The 13,414-nt window shown below is 41.0% G+C and overlaps 1 protein-coding gene and 4 non-coding genes across 5 annotated transcripts; all 5 read left to right on the forward strand.

Annotated features, from left to right (window-relative positions):
- The first annotated feature begins 3,251 nt into the window (after positions 1-3,251).
- Positions 3,252-7,733, forward strand: LOC143483007 (CD48 antigen-like). Its single transcript, XM_076981669.1, has 4 exons — positions 3,252-3,575; positions 5,474-5,725; positions 5,881-6,009; positions 6,773-7,733. The coding sequence occupies exons 1-4, from the start codon at positions 3,389-3,391 to the stop codon at positions 6,823-6,825; spliced, it is 621 nt and encodes a 206-aa protein (XP_076837784.1). The 5' UTR covers positions 3,252-3,388; the 3' UTR covers positions 6,826-7,733.
- On the forward strand, positions 6,354-6,436 carry trnal-uaa (transfer RNA leucine (anticodon UAA)). The gene has a single exon. It is a non-coding gene; the product is annotated as a tRNA-Leu (tRNA).
- Positions 7,734-8,592: 859 nt separating the features above from the next.
- On the forward strand, positions 8,593-8,675 carry trnal-uaa (transfer RNA leucine (anticodon UAA)). The gene has a single exon. It is a non-coding gene; the product is annotated as a tRNA-Leu (tRNA).
- Positions 8,676-9,351: 676 nt separating this feature from the next.
- On the forward strand, positions 9,352-9,434 carry trnal-uaa (transfer RNA leucine (anticodon UAA)). The gene has a single exon. It is a non-coding gene; the product is annotated as a tRNA-Leu (tRNA).
- A 676-nt stretch (positions 9,435-10,110) lies between these two features.
- Positions 10,111-10,193, forward strand: trnal-uaa (transfer RNA leucine (anticodon UAA)). Its single transcript has one exon. It is a non-coding gene; the product is annotated as a tRNA-Leu (tRNA).
- Positions 10,194-13,414: the final 3,221 nt, after the last annotated feature.

Genomic DNA, 13,414 nt, shown 5'->3' on the forward strand with positions numbered 1-13,414 from the left:
AATATGCAATAATATGGCTTATATGCATTGCCATAGTACAGTATGTGACTGGAGTTTGCCTGACAGAGATGGTCACAGATTGGTTTTTATAGGCTTGCTGAGAGAGACTGTACTGAGAAGTCAATAACTTTTTCTGTACTGTTAAATATGCCCAGCCTGAATGTTTAGACCATTTCTGATCATTGGAGATGCAACAAATATCATATTTCTAGAACTATCTGCATCTTGCTATCTCCTCCATATTTTTATGTGTAACAGGATTCAGGAAGTAGAGACTAACAGTCATGTATCCCATTAAAGCCTAAACAGCACTAAGGTGATGTAACGTAGCTCGCGCTACGGAGCGAGGAGACGGACACAATCGCTGAGAGGAGCGAGATTTATTAAAGGGAATACCAAAATCAGAGTCGAAAGGACAGGCGTGGGTCAAACCGGGAGGGCAGCCAGAACAGGTAAGGTACACGGGCATAATGGGACAGGGAACTTAAACACGACGGGGAGACACGGAGCAGGCAGAACAAACACGGAAAACAGAAACACAGCGTAAACTCACGAATGCACGAACCGACAGGATGAACAAACCAACTGATAGACAAAATCACGGATGACACGACTGGGGAATGACGGGACTTATATACATAGAACCAAACTAGGGACAGGTGATGACAATGACACAGGGGCATGGTAACAAACGAGGAATCATCAAAATAAACGAGCAGGGCGGGACAAACAGGCAGGGAACACAGACATGAGGGAACCCAGAGTGACAGCTACGAGAGGGGGCGTTGCCCTACGTGACAGGTGAAATGTAACATAAACAGCTTTTCCAGTTTTACAGATTAGGTATGAAACAATTTTCATTTTCCGGTCTAAAGATTTTAATGAATAATAATTTTATATGTAATTCATTATTTGAGGAAGAATTAATTTATACATGCAGGAAATAATAGTATATTATTATTATATATCAAGATATACCAAAATGGCAGCTGTCTAACACCTCGACATCTTTCCAAGTTCACTAATCAAACTCTTCAATATTTACCAACTCTGGCAATATCAGCAAAAAATTGAGAAATTATATGTACTAGGTTGAGTTACAACTTAAAACTAAAAATGGACTACGCCCTGTTTGTTTCACAAGGTCGAGTTATGCGGGAGAGTAGAAATTCTCTATATTGATATGAATTTAGTCTTCAAAAAGTAAAATTATGTAGTAGGTATGTAGATAAATACAAATGTGGTTATATTGCCTTTTTGCTAGTTTACTGGTTGTGTGAACCAACAGAAATAGTATCAGTAAAAATAACGAGACATGGATGATTCAAAACATTTCTGGGCTTGACTCAGCAAAACAGAAGAGTGGTACTTGTGTGCAAAATAATTTTTTATTGTAAACAAAAGTTTACATTTTACAGCTTGCATGTAGAGCTAATGGATGTGTAAATTCTGCTACCATGATGCTTTGGGGCAGTAAGCTAGCAGGCAGCATATGGACTCAGCTGGTTTCTTTACTGTAAAGATTGAGGGCATTTAGAACAGGGATGGGCAACTTCCATGATAAAGAGGGCCAACATTTTTTCAGCACTATTATTGGAGGGCCACATGACCACGCACTTCAAATAATTGGATATGAAAGACACTACTAATTATTCTCAATAAGAACACATTTTAAATGAATTCAGATCTGTATGTTTATTGAACCAAAATACATCTATTTTCTGCATATAAATGCATTACCATGTCCTTAATAAGCAACAAAGACAAAAGATTTGCTTAATAAAAAATTGCAAAAAGGAATTTGAACTCCTTCATATCAAAGAACTGTAATGCGTAGTTAGGGGAATTCCATAGGCGAAGTCGTTTGTACAGGCACGGGTAAAAACGGGAGAGCCGTCCAAGTGGTCAACAGGACAGGCAGGAGTCGTAACAGGAGAGCCATTCACAACGGAGAAACACAACGGAGACAGAAAATACCAGAACAGCAATGACGGATAATCCACAAAACCGAACAAACCACAAATAACCGACAACGGGCGAAACACAGAGATACAAGTATACAGGACTAAACTAGACACAACTGAACACAATAACGACACGGGCGTGGCAGACAGAGGGAAACCAGGGCAACAGACACGCAGGGCGGGATAAACGGGCAAGGAACAACACCGACGCGGGAGAGGGGGGCGTAGCCCTACGTGACAAGAACAAAAAAAGTCCTGCTCTATCGGATTTTTTTTCTTTTAATTATTAAATTATTATTGATCTATTTGCGGGCCGCAGTGAGTGAGGACGAGGGCCGTGTGTGGCTCGCGGGCCACCAGTTGCTCATCCCTGATTTAGAACAACGGTTGATGTACAAGGAACCTATTCAGAAAATGGGGGGGAATGTCCTGCTCAATCACTGTGTTTTAGGAATGACTCACTGAGCTTCAAGTAATTAGCATTTGTCTGTAGGACTATTTGTAGTGTGTGTGGGAAAATAAAGCCTACAAAAAACAGGGTGCCAAAAAAAACCACGGGCCTTCGTACAGAACCACGTGTAGGGTACAGGGGAAGTCCAACCGGGGGCTGCTCAGTATCTTTTCTTCGGTCTCTAATGTCTGGGTTGGTCACGTGGGGGTGGGAGTTGGGTGAGGGGGGGGTTGTTGACTTTTATTGGCCTACACAGATGAAACAAGTTCAAAGTCCCTATCTCAAAACTCACTGAATGCGGTCTTTACTGTCCTCTGCCTCGGACTTATCTCTGACACCTTAAATGAGGAGTCTCTGCTGCTACTTCCTCATTCGCTAACTGTCGTGTCAAAGCCAAGAACGCAGCTGAGGAAGCCCTTGTTGGCACTGAAATGTTCCTCCTGAGCATTCGCTCGCTCACGGAGCTAAGTAGGTCAAATCCACATGTCGTAGCTCGCTGGTATAAGGCAGAGTGACAGTTTCACTCATGAACGTGTACACTTTTGACACTACTACAGGCATCCTTCTTTTTTTTGACACCCTTTCCTGTTCTGCAATTTTCATTTACAATACACCTGAAAGATTTTAGGGGTTGATGGATGTTAACAAATGTATTTGTTCAGGATACACCTTGGAATTCTCAGAAATGTGATGTGAAACATCAACGTGTAACTCTCTCTGTGACGTAACGACCATTGTTTCGATCCTGAATCTAAAAGATGTGATTAACGGCAATTATTCTTGCCTATGTCACAATATGAGAAACTCAGCAGAGTTGTGTATGTGTGAAGTAATTCAGCATAATTTTTCTCCATAGCACACATTGCTGTGAATAAGGCAGTTAACAGCTCTGTTCATCATTCTGGACATATGGAATCACAGCACCCAGCAGTTTGATGACCTATCCTGGATACACAATGATAAGGACACCGTGATGAAATATTACAGAGACAGAGATCAAATCATAGTGTACCCTCCTTTCAAAGACCGAGTGGAGTTCCAAAACAAATCCCATGGATTGCTATTAAACAACCTGCAGAAAAACGACAGCGGTTTGTACACAGCTAGGATTAGCGGCGCTCAGAACACGATTGTTGCTAAATACATGCTCTACGTGTTAGGTAAGACAGCACAATGGCAATGTGATTGTGATGTCATCATACAGGTCGTCATTGTTGTGACTCTTTATTCATAGAAATAAAAAAATGTACAGCACTTGAATAATACACAAATACTCATTGTAGACTCTAGGACAGGGGTGGCCAACCCGTCAGAGACCAAGAGTCACTTTTTTTACTGTGTTACGGCAAAGAGCCACATCATCAGTGATGTCAGTAACGCGTTACTTAGTAACGCGTTATCTAATCTTACCACTTTTTTCGGTAACGAGTAATATAACACGCTAGTATTTCCAGTCCAGTAATCAGATTACTTATCCAAATAACTGTGCGTTACTATTATATATATTTATATAATAGTTATTATATTTTTTTTATTATATATTTATAGTAATAGTTATATATTATATATATATATATATTTAGTAAAAATATATATTTTTGCTTTCTTCTTGGCTCAGTTCTACTTTTGCGTCTGACCGTAGCGCTCGACTCCGCACGCTGTGCGCGACCCTGTGAGAGCGCGAGCGCGTTTTACAAGTCATTTTGTGCAGTGTCCTCCCGTAACGATATGTGGTAGTAAAGAAATACCCCTTAAAAAAAGGGGAAGGAGCATTTACCTGACGAACTTTAATGTTGCTTTGTGTTCCACGTTTGAAAAGTGCTGGAATTTCGGCTAACGTAGCCTACTTTAAAAAGCTTGAAATTGTAATGGTATTTAGTTTCACAACAAATAGCTGTCTGCTGAACAGTTCGCTTGTATTACGTGTACAAATAAATTTGCAAATAATACCGCGCAGCTACACAAACGTAATGTCAGGAGATACTGTAGCAACGGACAGACACTTGGCTACTCAAGGTGTCTTGGCCCTTTAAGTGACACTGGGGGTGCGGAGTCTGCGCGCGCCAGGGTTGCGTTATCAATAAAGTTTCCCTCCTCGGGATTTTTGGATTAAGCAGTTTCTGCCTCGGTTCGAACCTGCTTCAATACATTGTTACTGTTAAAAATGCACTTCCAATAAAGTGAGTATTGAAAAAAATTATTTTGCTGCTGAATGTAACTATTAAAGTAACTTGTAATCTAACGTAGTTACTTTTAAAATCAAGTAATCAGTAACGTAACTAAGTTACTTTTAAAAGGAGTAATCAGTAATCGGATTACTTTTTCAAGGTAACTATGCCATCACTGCACATCATACATGGGCGAGTGTAGATTGTTAGCTGTGAAGACGGTCAAATGTGTGTTTTCCACTATGCCGGTTTTAAAAGTATTAGCGGCTCACTAGGCTTGTAAACATACCGCGCACCACGGAAATGTAGCAGTGTGTCGCCCCGTTTGTGCAGGTGAGCCCGCGGACCGGCTTGGGGAGCCGCATGAAACCAGGCAAAGAGCCGCATGCAGCTCGCGAGCTGCAGGTTAGCCACTCCTGTTCTAGGACATCAACACGAACGTTTTAGCCATCAACTCTTAAATATTTATATATTTATATGAGTGCTATCCATGTACTTTCTACAATTATTATCTTCAGTGGATTCAGAATGTTATAAACTGTATTTTACAAAAAGGAGTGTAACTCATACCTTCTTATATTCATACAATGCTTCATCGGCCCATTGGTTTCTTTTGTTGACTAAACGTAGTTTGGCCAAAATTTTAGTCACAGGTCATGAATACTGAGAATGACATACTTCCAGTTTAACTGTATATAGAACACAGCTGTGAAATACTGGTTTTGGTTTTAGTCTTTGATTTCTGCATTAGAACTGTCTAGGCATAATCATACAAGTCGACCCAACAACTGCTAGTGAAAGTTCCTAGATAATTGTAAATGCTTATAGAAGACATATAAGTATTATAACTATTTTGTGTTTTATGTGAGGATTGTGATTCTGTTCTCCAGATCCAGTGACGAATCCAGTCATTACTCAGCAGCCAAGCAATGACCCCTGTAATGTGACTTTCACCTGTAGAGGTCATGACCTTTCAGTCAGCTTTGGCTGTTACAATTACTCATGTGACGAGAGCAAAGAGACGTCAGATGAAGACAAAACCCTTTCCCTGCACTTTCAAAACAAATCCATCATCTGTAACCACAGCAATGCTGTCAGCTGGAAGAACGGAGTTATAAAGATGAGTCTTTGTTCATCTGAAGGTAAAAACACAAACACACACACACACACACACACACACACACACACACACACACACACACACACACACACACACACACACACACACACACATTATTCTGTGATCATATGCATTGCAGAACTTTTTCCAGCCTACCAATGATTCTTTTCCCATTAGATGAGACGAAGCAGTCTGCGCACCCACACATCGTCTGGCTATGGCCAGTCATAGGAAGCTTGATGGCAGTTGTCTCTCTCGTGGTCCTCGGTTTGGCTTTTTTTACACTTCGCAAGTCGAGACCCAAAGGTATTCGCTTTGTCTCTCTGTAACAAAGTGCAAAGATGAGAATGGAAGACCTAGAACTACTCGCTTCACCATCTGGGTCAAGGGTGCCGAGTTAGATTTTGTGATTAACAGACACAAGCATGGCCCATAGGATTTGTTTTTTTTTTTATTACATATATAATGATGATAAATCTATAGAATCTGAGATTATGAATCAATATTCAGGGCATTTCGCTCCAGTTAACTGCAAAGTTAGTGGACCATTAAAGTTGTCCCCCAGTTCATGCGAAACAGTATCTGAAAATGCTCAATGAGGAGGTGTGACTTAGAATAAACAATGCTCAATGCATCAGTACATTTGATGAACCAGGATGGCAGAGTGGTTAAGGCGTTGGACTTAAGATCCAATGGATGAATATCCACGTGGGTTCAAACCCCACTCCTGGTAAAGCTTATGGTTATGATTTTGTGGTCTAAACCTTAGAAACACAGGCATGGCCCATATGGTTAATAGTTCAAGCGCGCAATACTACTTAACCTCATAACCTCATACTACTGATCTGAACAGCTGACTATCCTCATACTACTGATCAACAGCTGCTGTTTACAGTTCACCATTGGTTCAATGTATTTATTAGAAAGGCATCCTCAATGTGTTGTAGTTGTAAATGCCATATACACATTGTTGCCACTGTCACTTTATACACCTGTGCATCTACAGTGACCACCAGAGGGAGCCAGAGTCAAGCCCTAACGTATCTGTCTCTCATTATCTCTTAAGCAGATGAGGACAAACCCAACGACACCTTGCCTGTTCAACCCAGTTCATCTGCCTAATTCTTGGTCCGGTTCCAATTCTACAAATAGAAATCATCTTTAATTATTCTTCAGTCAATTTTTAGCACTGTCTTCACTTATTCTGTTTCTATTTTACTGTTTACTGTCTTTGCTCCTACCCTTTAAATCATATTCAGTAATTTGTTATACATGCTAATACATTAGAGGCATATAGATTGATTTCATTATCACGAGGATTGCCAGCTGTTCAAGAAAGTTGTTAACATGTTCATTTCATCAATATTTTAAAATCATTATTTGTCTATTAAAGGAGAGATACATTTGTACCATTCAGAGGGTTATGCAACACTTTGTGTGCTAGTAATTGTTATGCCAAAACTGGGAGCTTCTTTTTGAATAACAATAAAAAACCTATAGGTGTTATAAAAGTTGTTTGTCAGAGTGCAACATGAAAATAGCATGTTGTTAGGAAATAGCACACATCTGCCTGTGTTCTTTTACAGTGCTGTTACAGTGTTACAGTGCCTTTGCAGTGTTACAATGCTGTTATAGTGTTACAGTGCTGTTACAGTGTAACTGTAACAAAGTCATAGCAGACGCAGAAGCAGGATCTATTTGCAGGGTATTTTAATAGGTACAACAGGGCCAGGAGCAAAAGAGGAGTACATATCCAGACAGAGGTCAAGGTTTCCAGATATCGACAGTACAAAAGGGCCAATTCCAAAGATCCTAATAACAAGCTTGTCATTATACAGGTGAAAACAATCACTCGTTGTGGAGACACTATTCAGGGTATTGTGACATCTGGTGGTGGGACATGTGTATAGCAAGGCCATCACTGACAGTTACAGTGCTGTTACAGTGTTAGTGTTGTTAGAGCCAACCAGCTAAAATGTTTATTAACAGAGTGTAAAATATTCCAAACTTGACTGTGATATTAAACATAAAAGAAAGTTTGAAAAATTAAAAAATATGAAAAAATATGAAAACCAGTTACTTCTGAGCACTTCTGTCTGAGCACGCTCCATGCATTGTCCAACAATTTTAACATGCATCTGAGAATTCATATGAAATTAACGAATTAAATCAAGGGTCACCAACCATGTCGCCCACAAGGACGTCACTCCACGCCCCCCCCCCCCCCCCCCCAACCCCCCGCTCAACAACGTTCGTTCGCCATCCCCCAACCCCCCCGCTCAACAACTTTCGTTCACCACCCCCCCATCCCCCGCCAACAACTTTCGCTCACACCCCCCCCACCCCACCCACCACCACCCCCAGTCAACAACTTTCATTCGATTTATGTGTATCAATCTGGTAGCTCTCCGCAATAATTGGTATCCAAGAAGTAGTTCCCAGTTACAAAAAGGTTGGTGACCCCTGAATTAAATGAACTCAGTTGTTAAAAGAGGTTTATTAACAGAGATAAAAATATTCCAAACTTGAGCATGATATTAAACATAAAAGAAAGTTTGAATAATAAAAAAAATTATGAAAACTAGCTACTTCGCTAACAAGGTCTGTCTGAGCATAGTCCATGCATTGTCCAACAATTTTAACATGCATCTATGAATTCATATGAAATTAACTAATTAAATGAACTCAGTTGTTAAAAGAGGGCAGGGGGAGCCTTGCCAGGACATTATTACACACTCCATATTTAGGCAAATAGCAGGCAGTTTACACAATGTGTACCGGTGGACATTAGCTTCTCTTACTTGTATTAGCTTTAATAGCATCATAGCATGATGGCCCCCCATTCATGCTAACCAGTAGGTGAAAATGTTCATTAAGGTTTTCTGAGCAACCAGGATGGCCGAGAGGTTAAGGCGTTGGACTTAAGATCCAATGGATGAATATCCACGTGGGTTCGAACCCCACTCCTGGTAAAGCTTATGGATAGATTTTGTGGTCTATACCTTAGAGACACAGGCATGGCCCATATGGTTAATAGTTCAAGCCCCACAATACTACTTACTATTAACCAGACAGAGGTCAAGGTTTCCAGACAGATTTCAATAGTTCAAAAGGGCCTATTTTACAAATCCTAATAACAAACAAATGATTTTACAGGTGAAAACAATCACTCGTCGTGGAGACACTAGTATTCAGGGGAGTGTGACCTCTGGTGGCGGGGCGTGTGTAAAGCAGGGCCATAACTGACAGTTACAGTGCTGTTACAGTGCTACAGTGTTGTTGCAGTGTTACAGTGCTGTTAGTGTTACAGGGCTGTTGCAGTGTTACAGTGATGTTATGGTTAGTGTTACAGGGCTGTTACAGTGTTACTGTGCTGTTAGAGCCAACCAGCTAAACATTTTATTAACAGAGTTTTAAATATTCCAAACTTGACCATGATATTAAACATAAAAGAAAGTTTGAATAATAAAAACAATTATGAAAACCAGCTACTTCGCTGACAAGGTCTGTCTGAGCACAGTCACACAATGTGTACCGGTGGACATTAGCTTCTCTTACTTGTATTAGCTTTAATAGCATAGCATAGCATGATGTCCTCCCGTTCATGCTAACCAGTAGGTGAAAATGTTCATTAAGGTTTTCTGAGCAACCAGGATGGCCGAGAGGTTAAGGCGTTGGACTTAAGATCCAATGGATGGATATCCACGTGGGTTCGAACCCCACTCCTGGTAAAGCTTATGGATAGATTTTGTGGTCTATACCTTAGAGACACAGGCATGGCCCATATGGTTAATAGTTCAAGCCCCACAATACTACTTACTATTAACCAGACAGAGGTCAAGGTTTCCAGACAGATTTCAATAGTTCAAAAGGGCCTATTTTACAAATCCTAATAACAAACAAATGATTTTACAGGTGAAAACAATCACTCGTCGTGGAGACACTAGTATTCAGGGGAGTGTGACCTCTGGTGGCGGGGCGTGTGTAAAGCAGGGCCATAACTGACAGTTACAGTGCTGTTACAGTGCTACAGTGTTGTTGCAGTGTTACAGTGCTGTTAGTGTTACAGGGCTGTTGCAGTGTTACAGTGCTGTTATGGTTAGTGTTACAGGGCTGTTACAGTGTTACTGTGCTGTTAGAGCCAACCAGCTAAACATTTTATTAACAGAGTTTTAAATATTCCAAACTTGACCATGATATTAAACATAAAAGAAAGTTTGAATAATAAAAACAATTATGAAAACCAGCTACTTCGCTGACAAGGTCTGTCTGAGCACAGTCACACAATGTGTACCGGTGGACATTAGCTTCTCTTACTTGTATTAGCTTTAATAGCATAGCATAGCATGATGTCCTCCCGTTCATGCTAACCAGTAGGTGAAAATGTTCATTAAGGTTTTCTGAGCAACCAGGATGGCCGAGAGGTTAAGGCGTTGGACTTAAGATCCAATGGATGGATATCCACGTGGGTTCGAACCCCACTCCTGGTAAAGCTTATGGATAGATTTTGTGGTCTATACCTTAGAGACACAGGCATGGCCCATATGGTTAATAGTTCAAGCCCCACAATCAGTAGCGTGCACAGACATTTCGGGGGGCAAGTGCTCGGGGGGGGGGGGGGGTATTTTTAGTGCACGTAGAACACTTAATTATAAAAAATTACAAGCACATGTTGAATGAATTTGACATTTTATTTGTAACATTCTCTAAACATGAGTTTTCAATGGAGAAAAGTCACGCAGCCAACTGATAAAATCCATATCCAGTATTAACTATATACAGTCATGTCTTTCAGTTAACTTCTGTTTACCCTCCACTGTCTGCAGGCCTTGTTGCATATATTTTGCAATTAGTAAATCAGTATAGGCCTACAATTAAGACAATAAAAAGACCAAAAAGTACAGTGGGTTGCAAAAGTATTCATACCCCTTGAACTTTTCCATATTTTGTCACATTACAACCACAAACATAAATATATTTCACTGGAATTTAATGTGAAAGACCAACACAAAGTGGTATACAATTGTGAAGTGGAAGGAAAATTATACATGAATCAACATTTTTTTTACAAATAAAAAACTGAAAAGTGCGATGTGCAAAATTATTCAGCCCCCCTGAGTCAATACTTTGTGGAGCCACCTTTTGCTGCAATTACAGCTGCAAGTCTTTTAGGGTATGTCTCCACCAGCTTTGCACATCTAGTGACTGAAATTCTTGCCCATTCCTCCTTGCAAAACAGCTCAAGCTCAGTCAGATTGGATGGAGAGCGTTTGTGAACAGCAGTTTTGAGATCTTGCTACAAATTCTCAATTGGGTTTAGGTCTGGACTTTGACTGGGCCATTCTAACACATGAATATTCCACTCCATTGTAGCTCTGGCTTTATGTTTAGGGTCGTTGTCCTGCTGGAAGGTGAACCTCCGCCCCAGTCTCAAATCTTTTGCTGACTCCAACAGGTTTTCTTCCAAGATTGCCCTGTATTTGGCTCCATCCATCTTCCCATCAACTTTGACCAACTTCCCGGTCCCTGCTGAAGAGAAGCACCCCCAGAGCATGATGCTGCCACCACCATATTTGACAGTGGGGATGGTGTTTTCAGAGTGATGTGCAGTGTTATTTCTCCGCCACACATAGCGTTTTGCATTGTGGCCAAAAAGTTCAATTTTGGTCTCGTCTGACCAAAGCACCTTCTTCCACATGTTTGCTGTGTCCTCAACATGGCTTCTGGCAAACTGCAAACGGGACTTCTTATGGTTTTCTTTTAACAATGGCTTTCTCCTTGCCACTCTTCCATAAAGACCACATTTGTGTAGTGCATGACAAATTGTTGTCCTGTGGACAGTTTCCCCCACCTGAGCTGTGGCTCTCTGCATTTCATCCAGAGTCACCATGGGCCTCTTGGCTGCCTCTCTGATCAGTGATCTTCTTGTTCGGCCTGTAAGTTTAGGTGGACGGCCTTGTCTTGGCAGGTTTACTGTGGTGCCATACTCTTTCCATTTCCGGATGATGGATTGAACAGTGCTCCGTGAGATGTTCAAAGCTTGGGAAATCTTTTTGCAGGGCTTAATTTGAGCCGGATCCTGCCGGAACAGGATCCGGGAACTCTTTAATTTTGAAGCGTGCGTTCCGGTAACTGTCTGCCTCGATCCGGTAACATTTGAGGTCGTCAACTCTCACGCATTGCGTGAGTTACTAGTTCGCTAGCTCTGGCGCCAACAACCGGCGATATAAGACTCAATGTGTGTCCATTTTACGTTCGCCACCCCCCCCCCCCCCCCTCGCTCAGGTTAAAATGCATTCCGGCATCGTTTGATTTACAAATTAAGCCCTGTCTTTTTATAACCTAAGCCTGCTTTAAACTTCACCAAAACCATATTCCTAACCTGTCTGGTGTGTTCTTTGGACTTCATGATGCTGTTTGCTCCCCAATATTTTCTTAACCAAAATCTGAGGCCGTCACGGAGCAGCTGTATTTGTACTGAGATTAGATTACACACAGGTTGACCCTTTTGAGTCATTAGCAGTCATCAGGCAACTTCTGAATGCAATTGGTTGCACTCAGGGAAAATGGGGCTGAATACTTTTGCACGTCGCACTTATTAGTTTTTTATTTGTAAAAAATGTTTTGATTCATGTATAATTTTCCTTCCACTTCACAATTGTATACCACTTTGTGTTGGTCTTTCACATTAAATTCCAGTGAAATATATTTATGTTTGTGGTTGTAATGTGACAAAATATGGAAAAGTTCAAGGGGTATGAATACTTTTGCAACCCACTGTATGTGAAGGAGTTATAGGCTACTGAGTGTTGTCATTACATGAATGCAGATGGGCATTTTTCACAGGTAATGGGGAACTTCCCGTTTCTTCTTTCACAAACGAATGTGTTAATTTATGTTGCCTAACAAAACCTATACAACAGAAGACGTTCAGCTTAACACATAGATTTGCAAACTCTACCTTAATTATTTGTATGTGGTTGTCCTCACGTTATCTATCACTGATTTGAGCTAGAGCGACTAGTTTATCACGTGACCAGTCGGCTAAAAAGGCTTGGTAGTTTGGTGCTGTACGAGACATTTTACTGCACAACAAAATGATTTCACATTGGGCTTAGAGGGCAAACGGTACGATTTTACTTGATGTGTATGTGACCTGGCTGGTGGGGACGGGAGAAGAAGTCTATCTGTGACCGTGCGTGCTGTGCTGAAGACGCTTCCTTCCACTCGCTGAACTGAACTGCTGCTGTAGCGCATCTGGTGTTAAAGGAAGAGAGAGGTCGGGTGTGTGTGAGGTGGTGGCTCATTTCAGGGCATTGTTTTTAAACGCTCAGGTTTTCAAAAGATCATTTCAGATTCAAACCGACCTCAGTAAAATGATAAAAAAAAAAAAAAAAAAACGAAGTTTCAAAAGGGTACTTTCGTTGATAAAGGGCAGAGTTGGTGGTGCTTTAGCACCACCTGATGTCTATGTGTGCACGCCACTGCCCACAATACTACTTACTATTAACCAGACAGAGGTCAAGGTTTCCAGACAGATATCAACAGTTCAAAAGGGCCTATTTTACAAATCCTAATAACAAACAAATGATTTTACAGGTGAAAACAATCACTCGTCGCGGAGACACTAGTATTCAGGGGAGTGTGACCTCTGGTGGCGGGGCGTGTGTAAAGCAGGGCCATAACTGACAGTTACAATGCTGTTACAGTG

Source organism: Brachyhypopomus gauderio, chromosome 19 (assembly GCF_052324685.1).
Source record: "Brachyhypopomus gauderio isolate BG-103 chromosome 19, BGAUD_0.2, whole genome shotgun sequence".
NCBI lineage: Eukaryota > Metazoa > Chordata > Actinopteri > Gymnotiformes > Hypopomidae > Brachyhypopomus > Brachyhypopomus gauderio.